The 10,402-nt window shown below is 40.9% G+C and overlaps 1 protein-coding gene across 1 annotated transcript; it reads right to left on the reverse strand.

Moving 5' to 3' along the window:
- Positions 1-259: 259 nt before the first annotated feature.
- Positions 260-9,265, reverse strand: KCNV1 (potassium voltage-gated channel modifier subfamily V member 1). Its single transcript, XM_528280.8, has 3 exons — positions 8,755-9,265; positions 7,076-7,605; positions 260-3,420 (listed from the first exon to the last, which is right to left on the reverse strand). The coding sequence occupies exons 1-3, from the start codon at positions 9,213-9,215 to the stop codon at positions 2,909-2,911; spliced, it is 1,503 nt and encodes a 500-aa protein (XP_528280.2). The 5' UTR covers positions 9,216-9,265; the 3' UTR covers positions 260-2,908.
- Positions 9,266-10,402: the final 1,137 nt, after the last annotated feature.

Here is a 10,402-nt window from a genome sequence, read left to right on the forward strand (position 1 = left end):
CCAGCCTGGGCGACAGACCGACACTCCGTCTCAAAAAACCAAACCAAAACAAAACAAAGAAAGTAGTGTTCTCTAAATAGCTTAGAGAAAGACAATAATTCAATTATTTTATATTTTAAAAAATTAAATATTGTTTTATAACAATAATTCTTAGATGTTTAAAAAGTGTTTACTGTTTTAAAATAATGGGATATAAAATTGGCATAGTTCCTGCCTTGATTTTTTTACTTAAATGAAATTTGGTTTGCTTATATATACATTCATTGAATAAATAAAATGATATTTTATTTAACAGCAAAATTGAGTAAGCAATGATACTTTAAAACTTCTTTCTGAATACCTACATCTTGACAACATTTATATAGCTAACAGCACATTTGTAGAGAAGATGTTTAGGATCCTCCATGATAAAAACATATATACATATGTATACACATAGTTTTTAATTTTTTTATTTTCCAACTACTATTTACTCTAAAGATAATATATTTTTAATCTAATAATGACTATAAGGTGTCACCACAGCCTTTTCTTAAAAGCACCATTCCACCTCTGAGAATAAGCTGATATTTTACTTAAGGCATATTGAACTTCTCCATGCACAAGAAGTTGGCTTGCCTGCCTAAAAAATAAATTTCTATGCAGAGCTTGTGTAGGAAGAATGAAATCTGCAATTTGACTTTTAGGAGTGTCGTTTTCCGGGTCAGGCAGATTGGTATTCAGCGCTGGCTCTGCCGTCTATAGCCTGTGTGAATTTAGGCAAGTTTATACCTTTTAATGTTTCAGTTTCGCTGTCTTTTCCTCACACACCTTTGAACAGAATATTAATTACAAGAAAACAGGACCTAGTCTTGTTTAAGAAAGACTCCCTAGTCCCCAGAACACCAAAGATCCTTAATAAATATTTGTTGAGTTAATAAATATATAAAATATGTATTTTGAAGAGTATAAGAATAGTAATTATATAATAGGGATATTTTGAGGATAAAATGGCATAATACATGATGAATACAGAGCATAGTCCTGGATCAGAGTAACTATTCTTATTAGGGAAAGTTCTAGAAAAGCTGGAGTAAGTTTACCTTCTGTGTCTAACTTCTACTTTCCCTTCAGATTGTGGAAGGGATTTATACTGTGACTAGTGGCCCTGTGCCACAATCTAGCACCCATGTATGTGTGTAAGAAGTAAAATATTTATCTTACTAATATTCATATCTCCTGAACCTTTTATAATATTTAGGAGAAGTGGAAACAAGTTAAATGAATTAAAGTACTTTAGCACACAATCTAAAACTCATGCCATCAGTGAAAATGTTTTCAGAGCTTACCCATGCATACCAGAAAACAGGAGGTAGTACATGCGATATTTCATAGATTTTAAGGTGCTTATTTTAAATTTTTACATATCTGAAATCCGGATGCATTTTACAGTTAATGGCATCTTACAATTGACTGGCATCTTTCTTTCTTGGTAGTGCATAGCATAATAGGATGTCTTAAATAGAGTTTATGAAATACGTTATAGCTATATATTAAAGCAGTCCTCAATGTTTATTTCTTATCACCATTCACCCCTGGCAAAGAGCCTTCTAGGCTTTTTTCCCTAACATCTCACCCCCATGAAATGTTAATACCACAGATATACTCAATATGCTTATCTGTGTTTTGTAAATGAAGTGATAAGATTTTTTTTCCCTCAAGAACCAATTTTCTTCCCCTTGGGGGCTCTATTATATTGGAAATGTAGGTATTAAAGTGATGCATTCCTTGTTATTCTTAGGTTATAGAATCTCATTTACTAAAATAATGGGAATCATGAGCTAGTTCTTAGCTTTAGAGGTTTTGGCTTTAATTATATAATACAATGTCTAGGAATTGTGTTATTATGATGAATGTCAAAATGCCTGCCAAGTTTGAACATTTGCTATTTACCCCAACAATCAGAAAGCTGTCCATAGTATTTTTTTGTTAACAAGTAAAAGATCTTCAAGTTCATCCAGTGATGTCATTTAACATATATTTCCCATTTTATGAAATAAGATTATTTAGTAATTCCAGTGCAGAAATTTAGGATGTTCACTACCTCACTTTTACATATTCATTATTTTAAAGCCATAACGTGAACAATACATCCATAAAGAGACATTTAAAGACCATCTGATATTCATGAAATACTAAGAAATATGCTGTTTTATGCTCCACATACTACACTCAGTTGGGAGAATGAAGATGTGCAATTGTTGAAGTCTTTGTGTAGACTCATGTACTGCAATCTAAGCAGTTTTGGGATTCCCACCTCTTATGGTAATAATGGGATACAGAGATCAGTTCATTTGTGACCAGTGGTTTACATGAAAAAGAAGATAGGGATATAATCTCTGCCCATCAAATAAGGGTTTTCTCTTGTAAAGCTAAGTATTATATTCAATAGCTTTAACTGATAGAGAAAGGAGTAATTTATGTACTTGGATAATATCTTTAAATAGCAAAGTTCAATATGTTCTTAAATATTTACTTATCTTTCTCTGGGCTATGCAGTTTACCTTCCATTTTTAAAAAATTAGTGGTGCAAAAAACTTCTAATGTTAGTGATACATAAAATCTTTAACTTTTTTGTATGTATTGCAATAACATTATTTTATATTTGACAATTCAAAGATGTTTATATTGGCCCAGTTGTATTTGGTTGTGTTAATTGGCTATTTTGGACACTCAAATGTGTCAGAACACTGTGCAGTTGTTATAGGTGATGTGAAATATTCTAGTAGATGAAGCAATGTATCAGCAAAAATTAATTAAGATGAGCAGTACTCTGAAGAGACTCATCATCAGAATACAGAAATCCACATCACTGCTTTATCATTTTAGTTAATTGTACATAGCTTTTGTAAATAAATTGAAAATTAATTCAAAACCAGAAATCATCTCCCCCGCTGCTCCTAGTACTTGCTCTTTCTCTGCCTTTCAGTCGCAGCATCTCCATGATACTCCGGGCATAGACATCTCTCAAGTTAACACTGATATATGAGTCAGTGGCTATATTCTTGGTAAGCTTCTTTAGGGCTTCACGCTGTCTAACAGCTGCTTCCTTGAGTTTCAAGGTGAAGTAGCAAGCAGAGAAGCGATCGTTAATAATAGCAATAGGCAAGGCCAAGACAAGAATTCCCGATAATATACACATGAAGGCCACGATTTTGCCTGTGGTGGTGTCTGGTCTAATGTCCCCATATCCCACAGTAGTCATAGAGGTGGTGGCCCACCACCATGCACAAGGGACACTTGTGAAGGTTGTGTCAGGAATGCTTTGCTCAGCAAAATATTCTACAGTTGAAAATATAGAGATTCCCACGGATAGAAATAGGAGCAGTAGGCCGACTTCTTCGTAACACTGGGTGATTGTCATCCCAAGGGAGCGTAATCCTGCAACAGAACAAATGCTGTCAGTCATTGGCATCCCTCTTCTCTCTCTTCCTTCCCTCCCCTCCCCTCTCCCTCCTTGCTCTGCCACCCACAAACTGCACTGCACACTTAAATGTCCCCAGCACTGGGCAATGTTCTGGGGATACAAAGTTGATTAAATCATAATCCTTGTGCTCAGGAAGTTCACAGTCTAGTTGATGGGGCCAGGTTGAGAAGGCTAGAGAGAAATATAATTAGATTCATTAATTCACCTATAGAATTACTGAACTTCTACTATTAAAAAGAAGGCGAGAGGTAAGACTGAAGGCAGGCAGGGGTGGTATGATAGGAGTTTTGTACTTTAGTCTGTACAATAAGAGGCCTTTGCGGTGTTGCATGTGGAGGGCATATTTGGTCACACCTGCATTTCAATGCATCATTTTAGCACTTGTTTCAAATGCCAGTTTTATGTTGTCTTGTATTTTATGTGTCTGTTTTTCTCACCTTCCTTGTAAAGTTTAAGACAATCAGGAACCTGATTACAGGAAAGCCAGAAAAAGTAAACAATGGGCACCATAGCAACAAAGTGAAGCAGCAGAAGCAAGTTAGGCATTGGTGATAAAATTGACATGAGAACATCACATGTATATTCAGGGGACATTCTCAGCAGTGTGTCAGGAGGAGGTCTGAACTCCCAAGACACCCACTGAAACCCTAGTCCTTAATACCAAAGCTGTAAGAAATTATCTCCCTTGAGTACATAAAATTTCTGCTTTCCTATAATAACATAGACCTGAATACAGAATATTCCTCCATTGCAAAAAGGTATGGGAAATGGAACCACTAGAGAATTTACTCTTTATGAAGCATTGGCTGCTTTTCCATTCCTAGATCTGAGGATTTATTAAACCCCAGGGAGACAGGACCACGATAGTCCAATTCCGTCTCTGAAGACACTAGGCCTAAGGGGAGTAAGAGCCCATTATGGGCCGGGCACGGTGGCTCACGCCTATAATCTCAGCACTTTGGGAGGCTGAGGCAGGCAGATCATGAGGTCAGAAGTTTGAGACCAGCCTGGCCAACATGGTGAAACCCTATCCCTACTAAAAATACCAAAATCAGCCCAGTGTGGTGGTGCGTGCCTGTAATCCTAGTTACTCGGGAGGCTGAGGCAGGAGAATAACTTGAACCTGGGAGGAGAAGGTTGCAGTGAGCCAAGATCACACCATTGCAATCCAGCCTGGGCAATAGAATGAGACTCCCTCTCAAAAAAAGAAAAAAAAAAAAAAGAAAGAAAGAAAAGCCCATTATGGAACCAGGCTTTGAATGAACCATAAGATTTACTCCCTAATACTAGAGAGGTGGTTATTAAAGTTTGTCCACATTTTGAAATTATATCAACATGATGTCAAAATGATATTGCCCCAGAAGTCCAAAACAATACCTCTTAGAATCATTTTTTTTTATTCACTCACTAGAGACTATTTCAAAGGCATTAGCATACTAATCATACTCTTAGGATTTTGAATTTTGCTCTTCAAATTTTGAGATATTCTTGAATTATTAACCAGCTATTTTTAAAGATCATTGAGTATTTTGAAGTTTAACTTCAAAAGAATATCTTTCAGAATACCTTTATAATACCTTTACTTTTATAAAAAACTGGCCTTGATGTGTCTACATGGAATTATGTTCCTTAAATAAATTCACAACATATGAGGAGATGCATAGCATTTGTCTGGGAACACTGTTTTAGTTTAAAGGCAAAATGTTCAAAACAATTTTGTAAAGGAAAACAAAGTGGGTGGAATTTCTAGCATGTTATCTCTATTAACTCAGAGAATCTTCAAAAGAAAGGATATAAGAGGGACATGGTAATTGTTATGCCACTATACAGACGAGGAGGCTGAGGCATAAAGAGATAGCTTATCTAGTAGAAAGCTACAGAGCCAGGATTTAAACCTAGTTTCTGGCCAAAAACCCATTATCCTATAACACCTCTCAATTTGAATTTATAATTAATACATGGGGAAATAGGTCATCTATGTTTACATTTTAATAAATGTAGTGTTGAGGCAAAATTGTCAAATATGCAAGTCACATGTTTTTTAATAATTAAGGGTTTACTAAAACTTTATACTTGTTTTAGAATGGTGAAAATCTTTGAAGAGGAGACATTGTGGAAATTACTGTTATTTTCCTTTTCCTTTCTTTTGGAAAAAAATGTAGTTTTTACTGGGTGTTTTTAAATTGAGTCTTGTGAAGAGTTTATAAATACTTGAAGAAAGCATCCCATTATCTGTGTCAGAAAACAAAGAGTGGTACTTGTAAAAGTTGTTGGAAACCCCATTATCAAATTCCTGGTATGTGAGACTAGCTAGGAAAATACACTACCAAAATTATATTATAATAAGTTCTAATTGTCAGAGAAATGTTGAAGAAAAACATATCAGAAGTAATTTCACCCGACATTTATAGGAAGGACAACTACCATCAACCTTTTTTAGGTGGTCAGTCAGGGCACATATCTAGGGAAATAAAATAAGGATAGTGATCTCTAGCCAATTTGTTTGTGCTAATATGTATTTGTATCAACATATATAAAATTAATATGGCATCATACTCCAGTGTTTCTCTAGGTTTGGTCCAAGAACCACCTACATCAAAGTCATTGGTGAACTTATTATTTATAAAATGTGTGCTCCTAGACCCGATCTCAAGCTTTCTGGGGGTTGGAGCCAGAAGCTGTATTTCAACAAGCTTGCCTGGGGATTCTTATTTTCATTAAGGTATGTCATAAGGAAACTCATATACTCCACAATATCTGACAGCTGCAAGGCCAGCCGCTGATAACTACTACTGTTGGGGATGCAAGAATCATTTTTAATCAGTTCCTGTGATTTTCACTGATATTGATTATAATTTTCACGTATCTTATGTGTTTGTGTGTGTGTTATATGGAGACTTTTCTAGGAAAATATTAATTAGATTTTCAAAGGCTCTATGACACACAAAAAACTAAGGGATTTCTGTATTCCCCTCTCTCATACATCCCAGGTTAGTGACAAGAAAACCTTCAGATACTAGATAAAGCATTTAATTAGTTTATTTTGCTTTCTCCCAAAGCAAAATATTTTCATTGCTTCTTTGAAAATTTTGGAAAGGCCACCTGCACCTAGTCATTTCTCTTTCTGCATGGCCAGAGAAGGCTCTGAAGGGCTGACTTTCTCTTCTGCCAAGGAGCATATGTGGCAAGCACTTCTCGGATACTGAAGAGAAATTGGCTTATGTCCCTATATATCATATATAATTTATGTGTATCTTTTTATGTGTCATTTATGCCTGTTTTGTCCAGAACCTTGAATAGGCAGAGTGCCTTTAATTTTTGTATATCTCCTGGGTAATGGTTTCAAATAAACTGAGGTTAGCAAATGGTCAAATTGTCTCTCAACATTTCTGTTATGGAGAGGAGGTATGTGAGAGCTCATTTCTCTATACCTGTGATAGCAACTTCAATGTTTTGCCTCCCAATATCTCCTTAGAGGTCATGATCAGGTAAAGTATGAGAGTTGGTAATTTTGAATATCAGTTCAGCGTTACTTTCCTTGTACTGTGGTCAAAAAACGAATGCTTACATGCAATGGCAAATTAAAAGGCATCAATGAAATGTGAATACCTGTGGAATGTCTGCCCAGCTTTAGCATGCGCAGAGCCCTGAGCAGCCTCAACACCTGGACAATGCGCCCCACGTTCTCCAGCTCCTGCGTGGTCTGGCTCCCACTTAGGCTCTCTACCAGAAGAGTGATGTAGAAGGGCAAGATGGCAAGGAGGTCTATGATGTTTGGCACCTTTCTTAGGAAGCGACACCTGTCCCGCACACACAGGAAGCGGAGGACAAACTCCCCGGTGAACCAGCTAATGCACACATACTCCAGGATTTCCAGCAGCTGCAGGTCCAGCCAGCTTAACTCAGCTGACATCAGGGCCATGTTAATGATGGACACCACCACGAAGACAATGGAGATGACACCAAAGATACGGGCAGCTGTGGAAGATCCAGGTTTCTCCAGGATATTCCAGAGCTTCTGGCGAACAGTGGGACAAGGTCCTTGGGAGAAGTCCTGTTCACTCTCATGTTGACTTTCCTGGTCTTCTGTGTCCTTCTTGAAGTCTAAAGTTTCACTCAGCTCTTTTCTTCTGAAGTATCTTTTAGAGAAAACAATTTGGTGATTAGTCTAACTTTATTAAAATACAGAAGTATAAGATAATTAAACATGGCAGGGAGGTCAGACTTTTTCATTCAACAAAATGCAGAAAAATGTCTATTCATATTTTACTTAGATTGTGTCTTACCCACAGTATTCAGAATTTCTCCCTTAGGATTATGATTATTTTTCCTTTTTTTTTTTTTTTTTTTTTTTTTTTTGAGACGGAGTCTTGCTCTGTCGCCCAGGCTGGAGTGCAGCGGAGTGATCTCGGCTTACTGTAGCCTCCGCTTCCCAGGTTCAAGCGATTCTTCTTCCCCAGCCTCCTGAGTAGCTGGGATTACAGGTACGCACCACCACCCCCGGGTAATTTTTGTATTTTTAGTAGAGACAGGGTTTCACCATGTTGTCCAGGGGGGGTCTCGAACTCTTGGCCTCAAGTGATCCACCTGCCTCGGCATCCCAAAGTGCTGGGATTACAGGCGTGAGCCACCACGACCGGCCTGGATTATAATTTTTTAAATGACACTTTCTTAGTAGAAGTGTATACATAGTAAAGCTACTTTGGATTAATACATTTTATTACCCATTTTCTGGTAAGAACAGATGTTTGGCAGGTGGAACTTTTTTTTGTGTGTGTAAGGGAAATGTATTCATGAAGAAATGGTAGTAATAGCAAGGTAACCTCAGAGTTCCACAATCATTCAATCAAGGGACTAACCTTTTATCTTCTATATTTAAAACAATTCTCCATTCAAGTTTTTCAAAGTCAGTGTTCTAGGTTTGATAAATGATAATGCTGCGTGCCAAATCTTTTATCCCTATGCATGCATTTTTGGAGCATGGCGTTTCTGATTCATTTATTCAGTCACCAAATATTTATTGTGGGCCTGAAGTCCCTTGCCTTATACGTTAAATTAGCATACTCAAAAAAGGGAACGAAGAGATTCAAAAAGTTCTATTCAAAAGTTGGCGTTGATGCTTTCCAGTCCCCCACCCCCACCCCACCTGTCAGCCCAGAAGTGGCCACACCTTATTGCTAGGCCTGGCTCCAGCGAAGCTTGTGTGAAGCCTCAAATCTACCTGTGCCTTCCTCTCTTTCTCTGCCGCGCCCGCCTCCCCGCCCAGCCGCCGCGTGCCTCCGGGGTACCTGTCCCTGCAGCAGGAATCGATGCTGAGCTCATCGATGCCCCAGTACTGGATCTCCTGCAGGAAGGAGAGCGCGCACAGCTGCTCCATGACATGCAGGCGGCCGGTGCGGTAGTAGTGCAGGACATATCGGAACGCCTGCGAGCTGCGGTCGAAGAAGTACTCGTTGTCCACGGGGTTGGCATCGTCGCAAAGCTCCAGAGGGCTGGGCACGGCGGCCAGGGCCCCGGGGCGGCGGTAGGAAGCCACCACCACGGCCAGCTTGCCAAGGCGCGTGTGCGGGAAGCAGGACAGCGCCTGCTGCGAGAGCACGAAGCGGCTGCCGCCCACGTTGACCGTGAAGCAGTCCCCGAGCGCCAAGGGCTCCCCTTCACCCTCGCTGCAGAAGACACTAGAGTCCAGGGAGGTCAGGGAGCCGCTGTCCAGCGGCGAGTCCAGCAGCGCTCTGCCGCTGGAAGGCATCTCTAACCCAGTCGCCGCGGCCTGAGGGCGCCACAAAGTTGGGGACACGCCGGAAGCTTTGGTCCCGCGAGGGCGGTGGCACGGCCCCTGGTGGCGGCCGGGATTCCCCGGGCTCCCGAAGGGGTTACCTCTCCCTGGCGCACCCTCTCCACCCGCTGTGCGCCTTCCTCCTCCTGCCGCTAGGGAGCCGCAAGTGCGCGGAAGCAGCGCACAAGTGGCAGAAAGAGGAGACTGGAAGCAGAGGAAGGGTCGCGCTAAGAGAAAGGATCAGGTGAGGTCCAAGCCCGACACAGTCCCTGTGCACACTGCCGGTCGCCCTGGCCCTTCCCAAACGTTGTCACCCCGCCTCCCAACTTCGCAATTGCGATTTCCAGCCCAGGAGGTGTACAGATTGAATGACTCGCTACTTGGTGGGTGGAGGGGTTGGGGAAGGGAGGAAGGAGGGAGATGTGGGGCGGAGGAGGAGGAAGAGGAGAGAAGATGTCTCTTAGCTGAACGCAAGCAAGCAAGCAAGCAAGGGGGATGGCGAGACTCACTCCTGCCCGCAGGAGACCAAAACAAAAAGTTCAGAAAGCAAAGGAAGTGGTAACCGGGTCCCTTCCAACTTGACAATTTATATGCCTCCCTTTTCTTTTACTGCTGCTTCATAGGCCTCCCCGGGGGTGTTCGCTGGGGGTGTGAGCAGGTGGGGGAGGGTTCTCTGGGTGAGGGGGCCGCACCATTTTCTTCCAATTCACTCTCATTCTAGTCTGATGATCACTGACGCTCCATTTTCTTCCGCCGTCTCCCTTAGGTTCTGACCTCCTGGTTGAGAAACAAGAATAATTAATGATGACTTTTTATTGAAGACCCAGTGGGTCACTAAGAACTAGGAGTGTCACTGTCAGCTCCCACCCTGTCGAGGGTCCACCTCGTGTTAAGGCACTTTTTTGAGGCACCCTTCCTTTTAACCATTTCTGTCCCTACAAGTTTCCCGGAGAGCAGGTGTTCTGAGCACAGCGGAGCTCTCATTTTAGAAGGAAAGCCAAAAAGACAAGGAATAGAACAAGCGTGGGCTGGGGCAGGAATTTAAATAGTAACGACGGCCTCCCTCGGTAAAGGGAAAAGCTGAGGCCAGCGCCCAGGTGAGACTAGAAGTGTACCCACGGGGCCCCTGGAAGCTGCGCTCCAGCCAACCTGTTGGGCTC

Source organism: Pan troglodytes, chromosome 7 (assembly GCF_028858775.2).
Source record: "Pan troglodytes isolate AG18354 chromosome 7, NHGRI_mPanTro3-v2.0_pri, whole genome shotgun sequence".
NCBI classification, from domain to species: domain Eukaryota; kingdom Metazoa; phylum Chordata; class Mammalia; order Primates; family Hominidae; genus Pan; species Pan troglodytes.

What these genes read in the sequence shown, in the direction of transcription:
- KCNV1 (XM_528280.8), bottom strand. Translation starts at nt 9,215, where the DNA reads ATGCCTTCCAGCGGCAGAGCGCTGCTGGACTCGCCGCTGGACAGCGGC. An exon ending in GATTCCTGCTGCAGGGACAG is followed by an intron (nt 7,606 to 8,754) that starts GTACCCCGGAGG and finishes TTTCTCTAAAAG; the next exon opens with ATACTTCAGAAGAAAAGAGC. An exon ending in GCTGGGCAGACATTCCACAG is followed by an intron (nt 3,421 to 7,075) that starts GTATTCACATTT and finishes GTTCTGTTGCAG; the next exon opens with GATTACGCTCCCTTGGGATG.